The sequence below is a fragment of the Melitaea cinxia genome, chromosome 10 (genome assembly GCF_905220565.1).
Source record: "Melitaea cinxia chromosome 10, ilMelCinx1.1, whole genome shotgun sequence".
Lineage (NCBI taxonomy): Eukaryota > Metazoa > Arthropoda > Insecta > Lepidoptera > Nymphalidae > Melitaea > Melitaea cinxia.
The window spans coordinates 8423429-8442208 of record NC_059403.1 but is presented as its reverse complement, the minus strand read 5'-3'; the positions used below and the strand labels follow the sequence as shown (position 1 = coordinate 8442208).

General features: G+C 30.5%; 1 protein-coding gene across 1 annotated transcript; it reads right to left on the bottom strand.

The window, feature by feature from the left end:
* LOC123657237 (KRAB-A domain-containing protein 2-like) lies at positions 1–576 on the bottom strand. Its single transcript, XM_045592813.1, has 2 exons — positions 234–576; positions 1–149 (listed from the first exon to the last, which is right to left on the bottom strand). The coding sequence occupies exons 1-2, from the start codon at positions 574–576 to the stop codon at positions 1–3; spliced, it is 492 nt and encodes a 163-aa protein (XP_045448769.1).
* Between the last annotated feature and the right edge of the window lie 18204 nt (positions 577–18780).

Genomic DNA, 18780 nt, shown 5'->3' with positions numbered 1-18780 from the left:
TCAGTCAACTTCGACAACGTTATCATTTCTATCTTCTGTTAGGTTAACATTACGATCATCTTTTATTACCTTCCTTAAATCATCTTCATCCTGAATATCATTTATGATTTCTTGCGGCAAAGAGGAAGTCGAAAGTCCTACTCTGGGTTCTATTCCAAATAATGCCTTGTATGGTGATTATTTTATCCCTGAATGGTAGGCGCGGTTTTTCATGAATTGAACGTATCTCAAACCTTCTGACCATTTCGTTGAAGCGTTGTCATTCATCCACCCTATCATATTCTCAATATCTTGATTGGCACGTTCAACTGAGCCCTGGCTTTGACTGTGTCTGGCAAGCTCACTTATAACATTATTTACAAATTCCCTAGCGTTATCAGATTGAAGAATGCACGGCGCTCCTATAGTTACAAATATATCATTCAAATGATAAGCCGCCTCTGCCGCCCTCTTACATTGTAGAGCGCGAAGCAGAACAAATTTTGTTAGATAGTCTTGGTAAACCATAATAAATTTAAAATTTCCATCTGGTTGTGTCTGAAAATCAATCAGATCTACCTGGCACCTACTATTCATTTCCGAATGAAGAATGAGCTTAGAGACTAATCCTCTTTTCTTCTTTGTTTTATTTTGATGACAGACACTACACATAGATAAATACAAGCTTATCATTTCTTTTGTGATATTGGCATATTTTTTTGATGTTTCGGCTAACATCCTGTCCCGAAATTTTTTTTAGACTATTTAGACTAGGCCATACCAGTTTATCCTAAAGTGTGCGTATTTATATCAGGATCAACTAGTTTGGCCTGGCCTAAACTGGTCTATCCTATCGGGCTTAGGACAAATTAGTTTGGACTAGCCTAAGCTGGTTTATCCTATCGGGTTAAGGACAAACTAGTTTTGCCTAGGCTATACTAGTTAATCCTAACACGTATAGGAAGAACTAGTTTAGCCTAGGCAAAACTAGTTTGTCCTGAAATCGGGTTTGGCCGGTAACATATATAATTAAAATTTACCAACCAAATAATTTTAAAACTGTTACCTCGAATTCTCGAACGAAAGTGCACGTAACGATTTTTAGAACGATTTACTGCGAAGCAAGGGTAGACTCGTAGATAGGTCGTGCCGTAATTTGCGCCAGTAATGCGTCGCAGACATGCAATTTCCTAATAAACGACAACATTGCTGTGGCTACGTATCCGCAAACACCATCTGCGGGAACGATTCGATTCAATGATGTTAACTCGTTGAATGAATAAGCCATTTGTCAAAATTAGTTTACAAGTACGTGAACAATGAATATTTCCAGTATTATTATTTTCTGTGTATTGAATAGAGAAATGTTACTGGTGACGTAATAATCAACACCCCCTTCTAATAAAAATATGTTAAGAGTTCAATTACCTCTGTAATTATATTAGACATCAAATAAATCTGTAATCTTAATAGAAAACCTGAAAACGTTAGATGGATTAGTCAGAGTAGTAGACTCACAATGATATTTTTTATACGTGCTACATGAGACAATTTTAAGGTCATATAACTAATATACCAAATATTTTCTATCAACTTCAGTCATAAGATGTAGTACAAAACCCTAATAGCGAACTCCATATAAATGATAATAAAGTGTAAAAACAATTCATAATTATATTATTCTACTAGCTGTGCCCGCGACTTCGTTCGCGTGGAATTTAACAAAATAGGTATTGTTCAGTTCACAGAGTTACAAAATAAATGATCGGATTAATATATTATGTTGACGATGGTACATAAATTAAAATAGAAATATGTAACAAAATAAGTGAGTCAAAAGTATACTTCAAAAAACTTCCATGTCATATTGGAATCGGAAAGTAATATCAAAGAATAATATATCTCTATTTTTGTCATTCCGTACACTTTGATTTCGGCTGTTTTCGTTCCCGTAGTCATTATTACGGAACATATTTTCTACGTTTGATTTTTTGTATTTCCAATTTATTACTAACTAGCTACTATCCGCGGTTTTTCTTTTACGTGCAATTCGATTGTAGGCATTGAGAATGTAAGATGATAGATATCTTCAAAATTTTGCGAAATTAAATCTTATACACTTCTTAAACAATTTGATCTCTGATCTGGGCAAAACACATGAGTTTGCGCCATAATGACTGGCGCAAACTTGGAAGGCCTATGTCCAGCAGTGGACTATATAGGATCATTTAATAAAGATCAAAAAGAGTTTGTCGTCTAAGATCCAACCTAAGTCGATCTTCACCGAGCTGATAATAGAATGAAACATATTTTATAATAAAATTAGTATATTAGATCATATTTATTTATTTATTTTTTGGGAGGAACAACAGCTGAGAAATAAAATGTACAAAATTATATAGAAATAAAAAGCTACCAATAGTTCCCCACTGGCAGTCACAGAATATTAAAAGCAAAACTTACGCTACATATAAGCCGTAGTAACAATAACAAGTATAGATTACAAAATATGGTTAGTAAAATGATGTAAGTAAACAGAGAGATATATTAAAAGTTAGAGTAATATATTAAAAATGGATTACCTAAAAAAATCCTGGCCTGACTATTGTTGATTATTTTTTTTAAATGATTTTTAATTGATAATTTCAATATCAAGATAATGAGAAAATGTTATCATGTCCATGTTTTCCAGTTTTCCATTTATGTATGAAACGTATAAAATGTGTAGTCGTTAGATTGCCTATTATTTACCTGGACGAACTACTGGGTTGCCAGGTATAAACAGGTATGTCGAATTGTCGATACCAGTTACTTTTACTTGATAGGATAATAGCAAAAATTTTATATCAACGTAAGCGCTGTTTTATTGCGAACGCGTTATTATTATTTTACTTATTTTATTATATTTAAGATACGTATAAGAATATAAAATAAATTACTAATAATAAGATGCCTCATAAACTCATTTGAGTTTTACCGGACATCAGTATTGTCGACATTATCACTAGGTAACTAGGTACGTACATAATATATTCGACTTAATGATGAAGTACATCATTTTATTTTCAAAGCATTTATTAATTATATAATAATTGTCACATATCAATCGGTTAAACGCTGTATGTCGATAGAACGACCAACCAGTTTAATTTAATTCAGTTAATTTTTTTATTTAAATTTGTGATATGGTGTTAGTGTATATTATTAACAAAAAAGTTTTTTTTAAATCTTTATGTTTTTTGCTGTTAAAGATTCCCATAAAGCTAAAGGAAGATCTCATAAAAGACGTGGAATTATATAGCTTAAATTTTTTTTACCATACAAGTTGTTGTATTTCGGTAACAGTAACATATAAGTTACTTTTTTTCGGATGACAATACTATTGTGGTATAAATCCTTAAATATTTTTAAGGAGTCGTTAAAAAATTCTTCATTCAATAAAGTGAACTTAATCTTATCATGTATAGGTATTATTTTACAATAGTCAAATAATTTGTAATAATTATTTTTAAATTTATTTTTAATTTTAATAGGTACAATTTCTTTTAAAATTTGTAATTGTAATGTATATATTTTATCTAAGTGAGTTGATATAGGATTGTCTGAAAAAAAAATTCTATTCTAATAGGGATTTGCGAGTTTTAAAGATTTAAATTCTGACGCGAGTGTGTGTGACGGAAAGATTCAAGGTAAGTGTGTCGTATAATAAATAAATAAAAAAATACATTGTAACCATGCAATAAATAAAAAATATATATACTATAGGACTCAACATTGCAGTCGCTAAAATTCTAAGTAGGCTATTGATATATTTATTATTTACTTTATCATATTTTGAGTTACAAAAACTTTTCTATTATAGATATATTATTTATTATACTTATAAGCCTGTATATGATATATAATATATACCCAAGTCAGTCAAAATACTTCGAGAAACTTCGGAGATTTTTTTTCGCTTCTTTCTTATCATGGTTAATATACAACTGGATTATCTTATACTTTACGATAATTATTGAAATGTTAATGCTGTTAGACTATCCAACTGCATTGATTTAAATACACAATAGCTATTAGAAATTAATAAATAAAATATCATTACATAACTTATTACAAAATGTATAAATATCTGAGCTGTACGGAAAAGTAGTAAAAAATATCAAAAAAATTCCCTCTGTCAAAAAATTAACATTCAAGTACAGTATTCGAAGAGATAAGAATTAATTTCAAAGTATCGTAAAACGTTCTTCAACATGCTATAAAAACTTACTTTTAGGTTTACGCCTTACCCAAAAGTTTTCATTATTCCGTTCATATCTCTCGTTTCTCCTTTGATGACTTTTATTTATTTCAATAATAGTAATGTTTATATGCTGAGTCGTTACGGCATTAAGGAATATAGCCACCCCTTCTCTTCTCGTGGGTGTCGTAAGAAGCGACTAAGGGATAACACAGTTCCACTACCACCTCGGAACTTAAAAAGCCGACCGATAGCGGGATAACCATCCAACTACTGGCTTTGAAATACACAGGCCGAAGACGGGTAGCAGCGTCTTCGGTACGACAAAGCCAGCCAGAAATTGTGGAGGCCTATGTCCAGTAGTGGACTGCGATAGGCTGAAATGATGATGAGGAATGTTTATATTGTTTCTGAACCAAACACACACGCTAAGACTGACTACGTTCTTTTTTAGTCACGTCAACGTTTCTAGGTATCGGAACGAGTTTTTCATAAAAAACAACAACTTCCTCGACAAATAAGCTATCAATAAATAATCTACTCCTCTAAAAAACGTAGAAGTGAATAGATAATACATATATCGGCCATCCCATACTTCTCCTACATGTGAAAGAGGACTATAGGCAGCAATGATACAGACTGAATCAATTAAATCGAACAAGAATGGTAAAATTTCCATGGGCTATCGAACAAGCAAATTCATAAAATTTATTATAAAAACACCCTCACTTTCAATGTTTACATCTATATCTTTTTATCATTAATTAAAATGTTCTACAGTTTACTAATTATAATTTGGGCGTCCATATGAGTATCAATCTTATGACCATGTATCAAATTCGTAATCATATGACAACTTAACAGTTCAATCGGCATTTCGTAAACGTTGTCATCAGTACCAATCAGGTAATGAATAACGCATTTCAGTCGCATCAGCATCACAAAATGCGTTGACCAAATTTAAACGAATTTATATAAATAAAAATGAATCGCTCAAATAAATGAACTCGCATAACTTCCGAGCGACTTGGAATAATTCTATTCTTTCTAATGATTTATTATCAAGACAAAGTTTCCATAAACAAAAATTAAAAACATATATATTTACCAACGAATGACGCCGCGTTGGCGCAACGATTACAGCTATGGATTGTACTTGTTGCGCTGGCTGTTGCGGGTTCGATCCCCGCACATGACAAACATTTGTATTGGCCATACAGGTGTTTCCGTGGTCTGGGTGTTTATGCAGTCCTTATGGGTCTCCCCACCGTGCCTTGGAGAACACGTTAAACCGTCTGTCCCGGTTGTTATCATGTACACCTGATAGCGATCGTTACTCATAGTAGGGAATATATCCGCCAACCCGCATTGGAGCAGCGGGGTGGATTAAGCTCTGATTCTTCTCCTACATGGGGAAAGAGGCCTATGACCAGTACTGGGATATTACAGGCTGAAGCGAATATTTACCAACAAAGCGGTGGTACGAAAATTGCTGCAACTAGTTAATGTAAAACCTGAAATGAAAAATAAAAATAACACTAATATAAAATTTTCATGTATTCTATTTGTTTTTTTATGAAATTAAGCTTAAAATACAAATATAGTTTGTAGCTCGTTCTGTCGAAAGTATACGTTGCGTAACCTATGAATAAATTATTTATTTCGAGCTGTACAGATTTTACCCATTACCTCTTCATAATTATATATTGTTCTATTGATTAACCATTTGCGGGAATAAATAAACATTTATAATATATACATAATACATAATAAATATACATTTATGGTACATGAAAAATAGTATAAGCTATTGTTTATATATAAATTTGTTGTATAAAAGAACTATTTAACAGTTATTTGCTTTTTATATATTTGTCGAAAAATAAAACGTATTCTAACTCTTTTTTTGTTAAAAAAAAAATCTTACATAACTTCATTTTAACGTGCACTTTGCACGTTTCATCATTTTATTGAGTAATTATTTTTATTCTTATTTTTTTTTTAAATTTCAATTTTCCACAACACTAGCAAAGTAAAATAAACAGTTCGACCGTAAAAATTAAAAAGTACATAATAATAAATAGATGATTTTGATTAAGTCGACAATCACTTATAATCTACAGCGAACATATTTCAGTCAATACATAAACGAGAACATTTATTTAAGCTTGCTATAATTACGTTTATTTTATTCTACAAAATTTCCAATAATGCGTGTCCATAATAATAAATTGTAACGAACAATTTTGTATTAAAAACATCTGCTGAATTGTATTTTGTAGATACATTAATATGCATGAGATTTGTGTATTCGTGTGCTAGTGATCATAATTAGAACGTAGCAGTAACGTATGATGTTCACTGAAATGTTAGTTTATTTCAACAACAACAAACAGTAATTTGTTTGTGTCGAAGTGAAGCATATTATACTATATGTATTTTTAATTGTCAATACAATACATGTTATCTGGATTCACTCAAATTAACAAGGAGCTAATTAATTATATATATATACCACCTTTTCACCATCTAGAGAGCATACATTTTAAATTTCAAGTCTCTTACTTCAATAAAAATAGGTAAAAAAACTTTTTAAGTTAAACGGTTTTATGTTAAACATACATTGCAATGTTTAAGATAAATGTACTAAAAACCAAAAAATAATAAAATAGATACAGTCGTGGGAATTATAAACATGTGCATAGACTAGACTAAAATAAAACCGTGGGGCACGTCAATTGTCTACAATCGTTGATTAAAATGTTTGTTTTGTAATGTTACACTATAATTAGGCAGTTGTTCAACCGACAACGATGGACGTGTGATAAGTAGGGCTAGAATGTGGAAACAAGCTAGCAAGCTCGATTATAAGCGAGTTTTAGGGTTTCATAGTGGTGAGCGAGTAGTACTTTTATCATATGTTTTGTCGATTAAAGACAAACTACGAGCAGTGAAACGATTCCTCGCCAGCCAGCAGTGTGAATGTCCAACGATAAACTAGTTGAAACATCTCTTTTATTTACATGGAGTGTATAACTATTGGAATTTCCATGAGCAAGAAAATAGTAAGTAATTTCTTCACCGTCTGCGGGCCAACTGCCTATTTTAACGACGAATTAAACGATTCTTCTATCGCACATTAAGTCGATAATTTGTAGACAATTGACGTGCCCCACGGTTTTATTTTAGTCTAGTCTATGCATATGTTTATAATTCCCACGACTGTATCTATTTTATTATTTTTTGGTTTTTAGTACATTTATCTTAAACATTGCAATGTATGTTTAACATAAAACCGTTTAACTTAAAAAGTTTTTTTACCTATTTTTATTTTCTAGTTTTTAGTTTTTATTTCGCATTCTGTTTAATTCATTTAGTGCTTCATTATTGCAAGGCCCATCTTAAATATTGAGGTTGTATAGTGCACTGTATTCTTCTTGTCAAGCCCTTTTATTTGATACCCATATTGGTGGGATTGATAAAAAATTGTTATCAGACATTTGGTAGCGGCGGCCAGCTTAGATTTCAATTTTGCATAGTAAATTGTATTCTACTTGTTGAGCACTTTCATTTGATACCCATATTGATGGGATCGATAAAACCTACGTTATCCGCCATTTTGTAGCGGCCGCCATCTTGTATTTCAATTTTTTATAGTATATTGTATTCTGCTTCTTGAGCCCTTTCATTTGATACCCATATTGATGGGATTGATAAAACCTACGTTATCCACTATTTTGTAGCGGCCGCCATCTTGGATTTCAATTTTTTATAGTATATTGTATTTTACTTGATGAGTCCTTTCATTTGATACCCATATTGATGGGATAAATAAAACATAAATTATCCGCCATTTTGTAGCGGCGGCCATCTTAAATTTATAATGATAATAAATAAACATAATTGTATTGTCACCAAAATCCAAAGTGTATACAAAATTTCAGATTAATCGGTTGACAGGAAGAGGGTGAAATTTGAATTACTAAATTTGACCCAAGAATAAAAAATAAAACAAACGGGGTGAGCTAAATAAAACCGTTTAAAAACATAGGACTTTCATACAAACTTCCAACCCCCGTTTTACCTCCTTAGGGGTCGAGTTTCGTAAAATTCGTTCTTAGCGGATGTCTACGTTTTATAAGGAGCCTATCTGCCAAATTTCAAGTTTGTAGGTGTTATAGTTTCGGAGATTTCGTGATGAGTGAGTGACCTTTCGCTTTTTGCAAATGTTGAGGTTCTGCGTCGAATGAATAAAAGGTTGGAGATAATGAGGATTGTGAAGGAGAGGAAGCTGCAGTATTTTGGTCACATAATGAGAGGACACAGATATCGGATTCTTCAGCTTGTGATTGAAGGAAAAATCGAGGGAAAACGCCGACCTGGCAGAAGGAAAATATCCTGGCTGAAGAACCTCCGTGAATGGTTTAATCTAAGTACTCGCTCTCTCTTCCGTGCTGCAGCTTCGAAGATTAAGATAGGCATGATGGTCGCTAACTTTCGTAGAGAAGAGGCACCGTGAGAAGAAGAAGAAGTTATTTAGCACTTTTATTATATTATCTTTATTATTACACTAAGGAATTTTACAATAATCATTATAATAAGTATAGGAAGTTGACAACGGCAAACTTATCTCTAAAAGAGTCTTCTTCCAGTCAAGTATTTAACATTCTATTGCTTAATTGAAATTGAATAAGGAAAAAAAAAAACAATAATATAACTTAAAAAAGTGCAATGGTGGTCTTATCACTAATAGTGATCCCTTACAGACAACTTATAAATATATAATTGTAACGGAATTATGCCTATAAACGGCCCCTTTCTGAAGTCAGATAGATTATGGTAATTTTTTTTTATTCATGTCATGTTTTTCACTTCATTATTTTTTTTATTTTTTTATTTATTGTCATATAAAATGAACTAAAATATTGAGTATTTTTTGTATATAACAGTAAATAAATAAATATAAAATATATATAATTAAAAAACATAACATGAAACAAGGCTGTATGGTCTTAGACCTTTGCCTTAACAGTTATTTAAACAAAAACAATGAATTTTATTATTAATTTTATATTTATGCTTACATTGCTTTGGAGCGAAACGATAAGTGGCGCGCCATTTTCTTTTTAAAGCATCTATATCTCAGTCATTAAACATCAGTTGTATCGTTTGTTAAAAAAACCGTGTGAAAACAATTACTTAACGTCTGAAATGTTAATATCAAGTGCGAAATGTGAATATAACATCTGAAAGCTACGGAACTAAGCATGGTTACCGCAAGTTGTATCGTTAGTTGATCTTGGTTGGAGTCGAGATCGTTTTTACGTACTTCTGTACGAAAATAACTTATAAAGTTGCGAAATGGCGCACGGGTGGCACTCCCCATAGCGCCGGAGCTAAGGTGAAGTCAGACGCGGAGCTCAAAGGTATTATAATAGCTTTAAATTCTTTCTCTAATCTTAAAACTTTAACCATAGATATCTCCATAACCATGGAGTTACGAAGTGTGACAGTGTTACCTTGTATAGCTTCCCCTAAAACCTCCGCCCTCCACCCCCAAAAACCCCATAATTCGGTTTTTCCTAGTCTAAAGCTTAGCCCAGTAATGTCCCAGAAGGTTTTGATCGGTATTGCACCACCAAGTGCTGAAGCCGACATACGGTCTAGGAATGCATACCCGGGCATCCTGGATATAACCCGTAAATGGGTTTGGGTAAAAAAAAATAGCCTTCTTTTATAGAAAATCTCAAGTCTAGTCTAGTATAGTCTATTGTATTAAAGTAACGGAAATTATGTTAAAATTATCTACCACTTTAATTAAAAATGTGTTTTTATTTGGTACAAATATAACTGTACAGAATGAACGGTTCAGAATTTTTTTACAAACACTTATTTAATAGTCAACAGTCGAAAGTTTTACAAAGGTACTTGTCCAAGCAGATTTATTCAAACAAAGGATTCTGTCCTTGATAACACAGTCAAACATTAAAAAAGCTATTTATTCATCTTTTGTTGCGAGTACTAACGAATAGTCGTTGAACGAAAACAAAGAAAATCAATTAATATAAAAATCTCGCTTTCTTTGTTTGTGCCGTAAAACGTCAAATATTTTTCTTAATAATAATTATTACTACCCGTATTTATTTTTCTGCTAAAAATATCTAAGTTGGTTTTTGTATCACCAGCCACTTATTACTATTTTTTATTAATTACCTAATTGATTAAACACATTAGAAAAAATTAAAAATAATAACATACAAAAATTCATTTTATGTCAGTTCAGCTATTTTATTTCTTAACAAGCCTTTCAAAACCGTCATTTAAAAGGTAATAAACCATTTTACCAGTCTCAACAACCAGACATCGCAATCTATTGTACGCACTTCGTTATTTTTAAGTGCTGTTCAACAATATTCGAGCGATATTCGTAATTGCACGGCACTGCGATCGACAAAGATTGACAAGCGTGGGGTGACTCGAGCATGACTGTTGATGCGATTATTCAACGCTCAAACCGGTACTATTAATTTAACATTAAATTTGAATATTTTGATAATAATAATAATAACAACAATAATAAATTTTGATGTCACAAAATTATGCAAAAAAAGAACATAAATTGTTAACAATTTACAGTGTTATTTTTTTGCTTTTATATATTTATATGTATTTGTATAAATAAATTAAAAGTAAAAAATCTTTTAAAAAACAAGCTTTTATTTGAATGCGCTAAAACGATTTTTTTTTTTTAATTTTTACTATCTAATTATAAAGTCATTACATAATTTATATAACATTTTATATTAAACATGCGTTATTTTGTTTTAACAGCGCGTTTAACTGTTTATGTAAGTTAGGTACAATATAATACCACTATTTACTAAGTGAATGCATGAAGAGAGCGTTACGAAAAGTGTGATTTTGTAAGGCGACCGAAGTTTAGAGGGAGATATAAGTTAGATGGAGCTCAAGAAGTTTTACTTCAGTCGTGTGGTCTAAAAAGCACACGCGTTTTTTTTTATTAGTTATATATTGTGATTATTTTTCTTTTTACTTTTACCGTGTAAAATATAAATTTAATAAAAATATTAACAAAATAACATTGAATTATATAGAGATATGAAACATTTATCAATATTAGTTTGCAATTGAAAAAAATAAATAAAAGAATGTTGAAAATATATGTTATTAGTAAGTGCTATTTCAAAAACACGGAACTATATAGACAGTTATTTTTTTTTTTATAAAACGTCAAAATAATATTATTATATAGGTATGTTAGTTAAGCTACTATCAAACGAAAAAGCTTTACAAAGTCAAAATTGATTTTCATCTACGAGTATAGTAATAAATGGAAAGCCGGTTTTTTGTTCGGTTATGCTGCGAAAACAACTGAACCGATCGGAATAATACTTATACCATAAGATGCATAATGTTGATGATTACTTATCGTGTAAAAAAGTACGGACAGACAGAGCTCGCTATATTATATCTGTATATTTCTTTTGAACGGCTAAAATAACATTTACTTTTATCACATAATACGCATTCAAACAGGATAACGCCGTTAAAAAAATAATGAGTAATCAGACAGAATCTCCCACGTGAACGAAGTTGCGGGTACAGCTGGTTTAAAATATAATTAAGACTAAAAATAATACTCATCATTAAAGCAGTAATTGTTGTGAATATTTTGTAAAAAAATCTAGTATTTCTCTTACTCTTCGTCATTTGTGTAAAGACAAAAAAAATGTGATACATAGGTTACACTACAATAAAACTACTGATAAAAAATTATCTAGCAAATAAACTAGAGTTGAACAGTGAAATAGAAAAAAACATAATTTAGATTTTACTTATACATTAGATACCGTCAGATAACTAACTGAACTTTATAAGCAGCTAATTAAATTGGTCCAAGTCGTGTGTTTCTTGGCATTGACATTGAAAGCTTTTGTGTATGAAACCATAAAAACAACCTTAACAGTTAAATATGAATTAATCCAATCTGAAAGCAATATACCGATCCTTCGTAATACCTTAATCCACTTACGGTTGTGTATCTAATTTTATTAATATGTAGTAATATATATGGAGAGGCTTAGTGACTGGCCTTTATCTCAACTTTTTTTAGTTTTTTTTATATTTTAAGAGAGTTGTAAGCGACCGCTAACCATTAATGACGTTTAAACGTAATGTTAGTATCAGTCTACTTTTAAAGCTGTCTATTAGTTAAGTATTTGATTCGCTCGAAAAAACTTTTAATCACAGTTAAAATGAAAAGTGTAAAATTAAAAAGGAATATAACGATTAGACGAAAGTCAAAATGTTAAAAAATTCGAAATAGCAAAATCATATTTGTTTGTATGTGATTCATAAATAGGAATTAATATGAAGTCTCCATAACTAAGTCTCTAATTAATGTGCAAATTAACTATTATTATTATAACGGTATTACCATAGCGTTTGTTAGACGTGTGTGTTCCTTTAAAGCCTTACTAGTGTTGAAGTAACACGTATGCGAACTTTGCAAGGCGTTGACTGAAGACAGTTTTCTGCTGTTAAAAAAATCATATTAGTATCTGGATGATCTGATTCGATTATCCAAATCTGAATTACATAAATGAATTCTTGAAAATTATAGTACATTAATATTAACATTAGTAAATTTATCATTATAAATTAAGCAGCTTTTAAATATAAATTAAATGTCTTAAACAAACACATGATCCAAGGTAAATCTAAGGTAAAGGGTCCAATTGCCAAAGGTAAGCAACTTGATGCTTGTGTGATAGGAATAGCTGAATGATATAGAATTTTATTTTAATCAGTCTTATTGATTTATAGTATAAAATCGTCAATAGATAAAAAAAAAAAATCATAATTTTACTAACTCTTTTTTGAATAGAGAAATTTTATAATAGATTAAATAATATATTGTGCTGTATGAATATTTTGTGCGCTTTGTCGGTCAATCAAAAACTTTGAAATTTCATTTGTTGTGTCAAACTGAATGTTTGAAAAAATTTCCGAATAATACGTATTAAACTACAATAGCTTTTTTTCATATAAAAAAGGCTTACCTCGCGTTTACAATCCTTGACAGGAAGTTATTTATGTTGTAATTTGTTTTAGGCATTATAGAATATTTTAAAGTGAAATTTAGTGGAGGGGCCGACCGGTCAGCAACTATGAAACCATATTTCAAAGAAACGCAACACTATTTGGTTACAACCTCACTGCGAGTGTTACGGTAAATATTTCATAATTACTCAATTTTTACCGGCAAATTCCAACGTAGAGTTTGGTATAATACCTATCAAGTATATTAAACATCACAGTTGCCATGGATAACTACAAGTCTACACTTTCCACTTAAGCTAGTTACCTGAGCTTTAAATCACTTTTAATTCTTAATTTTGCTTTATAATAAATATCTTATTACATACACATAGTCATCTGTTCCTATCGTAAGCAACTTAATGCTTGTGTTATATGTAACAGCTGACTATTATTACACCCAGACTCAGGTGGGAATCGAACCCACAACAATACTGCTGTGTGGCTAAAGCATTAAAGAGTATAGCCACCCCCTCTCTTCCCGTGGATGTCGTAAGAGGCGACTAGGGGATAAAAAAATTCCACTACCACCTTGGAACTTAAAAAGTCGACCGATGGCGGGTAACCATCTAACTACTGGCTTTCAAATACACAAGCCGAAAAAGAGCAGCAGCGCCTTCGCTGCGACAAAGTCAGCCCGCCTGCGTGGTGACTATAGGCAAAACGCATAAGTTCGCGCCATTTTTGGCATGAACTTGGGGAGGCCTATGTCCACCAGTGGACTGCGATAGGCTGAAGTGGTATATAGTATAAATTATTGAGTAAAACAAAAGCAAACTACACTTTTATGTATACGAGACTTTTTAAAATTCTCGATTTCTGGCGATTTTACAGAGATTATTACGATGTTATGTACTATGACTCGTACCGTTTAAAATTTTATTATTATTACAATTGTGGTAAATCCTTTACACGTAAAAGAATTAGTGGTGATCGTGAAAGCTTGAAAACTCCTCTAAAATCATACTATTTCATACTTAAGAAAGTCTAAATTAATATATATACAACAATAAGTAAACAAAAATATACGATTTCAATTTATCTCGACAAGTAATAAAATGAGAAATCAAATACGTATTGTTAAAGATAATACAATATCTAATCGTAAGATCTCGATCAAATTAAAATGGGACAACGTGACAAATAGCTTTTGAATAGAAAAAAAGAATTCATACTTAAATAAAAAAATAATAAATAATGATTTTGAAAAAGTTTAAAAGGAATCAAGGTCGGTACAAACAAAATGCAAAATTAAACATTTTATTAAAGTTTTCAAATAAATTCTCTATTCATAATATATACATATATAAATTTTACTCATCGGATTTCATTTTAACTACGAGTACGTCTCCGTTACGTTCACTCGTATCCTACGCGATTTGTCACAGAATCCCAGGTTGTATCGTCTTGCATATAAATCGCCTACATAACGACTGACTGTGACAAATGGGGTAACAATGCTCGCTGTTGACCCGATACCTTTACTTCGAAGCCTATGTATTTTATTCTACCGTATTGCGAATTCATGTATACGTGATGATCTATGTTTTACCAGGTGCTAATGTGCTGTTTCTTTACACAATATTTTGTTTCATTACTAACTTAAAGGCCGATGAAAATTTGTACTAATTGTTCAATTATAGAAAATACTGTAAACACAAAAAGGTGTCAGAGATATAATTTAATAGAAGACACCTAATACGTAAAGTTAGTGAGCGTGTGAGAACAGCAATCTACTTGTTTCCGGTCATTTTTCCTTGATTGGTTAACACTGGCGTCTTTATTAAGCTAACGTTTCACAGTAAGGATACAAAAAAATGTGTAGTTTAGTTTCAATTCAATAATATGACTCTAATATCAGTACTGTTAAATATTCTTTTCTTTAAAATTAAATTAAAACTGTTTATTAACATTACGCATATGCAAATCGCATTTGCATATGAAGAACTTTTTAAATTTTAAGTTACTAATATTATAAAGTAAGTTCACGTCTTCATAATTCAAATGAAAATTTATAAATTGTTTGTTTTTATTTTAAACGTAATTTATGTTTTTGTGATTATTTCATAACAAGGAAACAACATTTTTTTTTAATAATTTCTAGCAAATAAATAAATATTAAACAATTTTAAAAATCTTTTGATTGTTGCAAATTAAGTAAACGTACGCTACTTTATTATAAAAAAAATTCTCTTTTAAGATTTTTTGCTAACGCAGACAATTTACCCTATATTGAGAGAATAAAATTATATTATTAAAAACCGTAATTACAGAGCTCGAGGTAAACTTTTGTTAGAAAAACGTAGCTTTTTCCATGCGTTTGTTTAGACTTTTGCTTTGTATTTTTACTTTTTTAAAGGCTCAGCGTACTTGAAACCAGATTTATGACTACCGTTTACAACAATGAGCCATTTTGTTAAAGAATATAACGGTTCGGTATTTTTTTTTTTCTTAAAATCTTTACTAGAAACATTTCTTATTCTGATGCACTAAAGTTGTTCGTCCTAAAAGTATCATATTGTGTTAACGGGACTGACAGCTGACCAGGACCAGGTAACCAAAACTAGGAGCACATACAAATATTTATATAAATTAATACAAAATAAATATCTGCTCCAAGCGGGAATAGAATCCGTAATCACCAGTGTTTAGGAAACTACGCGCATAACTACAAAAAATTGTCATAATTATAATACATTGTATGTGAATGGAAATAAATCATTTTTAATTCGTATGCACTGGTTACATTCAACAAAAAAAAAAAAAATTAACAATAAGAACTAATGCTACTAATGATAACACACCATGTTATAGTATGACGAAATGACAATCTACTAACATGTGTTGCAGTATAATTGTACAATAATAGCTGGCAAAATAAAATAATAACATTTCATCATTTCAATTCTCCTACGTGTGTTCTGCACTCTACGTGACATTGGCGGAATCAACCGTGCTTCTCTGGCACAACTGAAAGCCATTAAACCAATCAATCAATCAAACAATCATTTCAATAATATTTCCAAAGAGAAGCTATCTAATACCTAATTCTTATGAGTTTCCAAATAATTTTATATAATGAACAAATATACATATACTACAGAGGTACATGTATCTGTCACGCTCAAAACTATTCAATACATAGGTTATTAGTAGAAATTCCTTTGGTTTCCATTTGCGTTGTTAATTAAGGCTCTTTTGCTATTATCATTTGATAAATATATCTGTTCAGCATTGTTTTCCTATACATATGAGTATATTCACATATAAGGAGATAGTAAACCAAAAAATACTAATTTTTTTAATATTTTTTTTATCTTTATAGTCGACGTATATATTAAATAACATCGTAAATTTTCGTTAGTGAGTTTCAAATGAAGTATTAGACACAATATTTGTGCAGATCACGTGAATCAGTCGTGATTATATATCCGGGCCATTGTTATTCAGCTGTTGACGTCAAATCCTGTATTCCGTACTTGTTCAAACGCGCCATCTACACGACATTTATAACGTAGATGCGAAATTATTAGTTCGCTCCACATTTCACAAAGAGAACACTTATTTTTTAAACACAATATATGCTAGAATTTTTTAGTTTAATATAAGTTAATCGCAGTTATTCGAAACGGTAAAATGGATATTAAATAATAAAATTACAAAGAAAAATAAGCGCTGTAGTGATTAGTACCCATTCTAATCGATACCTATTGTTAATATTTATGGATACAGAGATATTTGAATGCATAAATTAATTTATTTACTTTTCGTCGCCGGTAACAGGATTATAATCCAAAAACTTGTAAATCAACGAGTTAACTTTTCTGAATATATATATGAAACTAATTTAAATGTTTACCTTAGTTTGTATCGAATTAAGAAAACGAAGAATTTTATGGATTGGACAGGTATCAGCAAGCGTTTTTCAAATTTCGTAGAAAAAAAATAAAGTAATTATTGTGGTTTACTCATTACTTAAAATGATAAACTTTATTTTTTCACACATCAATTTATGATGGTTTTACAAACTTTAAATTTTCGAAAAATTAAAAAAATAACAAAGTTTTAACAATACACTCTCAAACAATAAATTCTCAAATTATTGATTTAGCTACAAACAATAAATGCAACAAATTACGGAGATTTTAAGACCAAATAGTTTTCAAAGGTTTTATTGAGTTAACAAACAAGAATTTTCAAGTTCGTTTTCAATTTAAAATCGAACATTCTTTCACAAAATACTGATGCTTTTGTGAAAGATTATTTTGCATTAGTAATTATTGTGTTTTAGTAACCGACTTCAAAAAAGGAGGAGGTTCTCAATTCGATTGTTTTTAATTAATTTTATAATATGCAGGAGCGTATTTTTTTATGTGTATTTATGTATATAATATTTTATTTGATGTTTTTTTTTATTCGAAAGCTAGTGATTGTCATGTGATCCCACTTAAATTTGACAATTCGATTTTGAGTTATGCCTAATAATGCGTACCTCTTTGCCGTTTACATGATGCTGTAGTTTCAAGTCGATGTTAACCGACTTCAAAAAAGGAGGAGATTTCAATTTGATCGTATTAATTTTGTTTGTCCTCAACTTTTTACTATGTATACTGATTTTGATGATTCTTTTTTAATAAAAAGCTCGTACTTGTCATGTGGTCGCATTTAAATTTGGTCGAGATCAGACGACTACTTTTTGAGCTTACTTGTCTATTCTTTCGTCTACCTGCGACGTATTACTTGTCGATGTAATCGAAGTCGATTTTTTTTTGTTTGCTAACAAACACATTTTTTTTTCCTGAAATAAACACAACTATTTGTTATTTAAAGGTAAAAGCATGTTTATGTTTTCGTCTTCATTTATTACTTCCGACAAAGACTTAGTACGATGTATATAATCCAAGTCGCAGTCTGGTTAAATTAACTAAGTTTTAGAAATTCCATTATACTCAAATATGTCAGACATTCTAAACTTGTCTAAGTAGTGTAGTATTAAATTTAAGCTTAAATGAACCTACATTTCATTGATTGTCATTAAATCTATATGCCTTTAAATAAGAAACTGTAAAAGTGTTTCTGGTAATTATTTATTATTTTTAAATTTCGAAAATAACCTGAGATTAATTTTACTTATCGTTGTTCTAGTTTTAACTTTTTTGTTAAATTTATCGTATTTTGAATGTTTTATTTTTTTTTATCTGCTTAATTTTAAACCTTTTTCGTTACTTTTTAGGTGTAACCGGACGATTCGTTTCATATTTTTATAGAATATTTTACACGCAAAAACGAATGTGTTTATTTTTTCACTTAGAAAATAATAGAATACTACATTATACCACAATTACATTTACATTATAAAAATATATTTTGGTAATTGTTGTGAAAAAGTTAAGTAGTCAGTCATTCAATTAAATAGAAATAATGTGCTCTGCGTTCGGCGT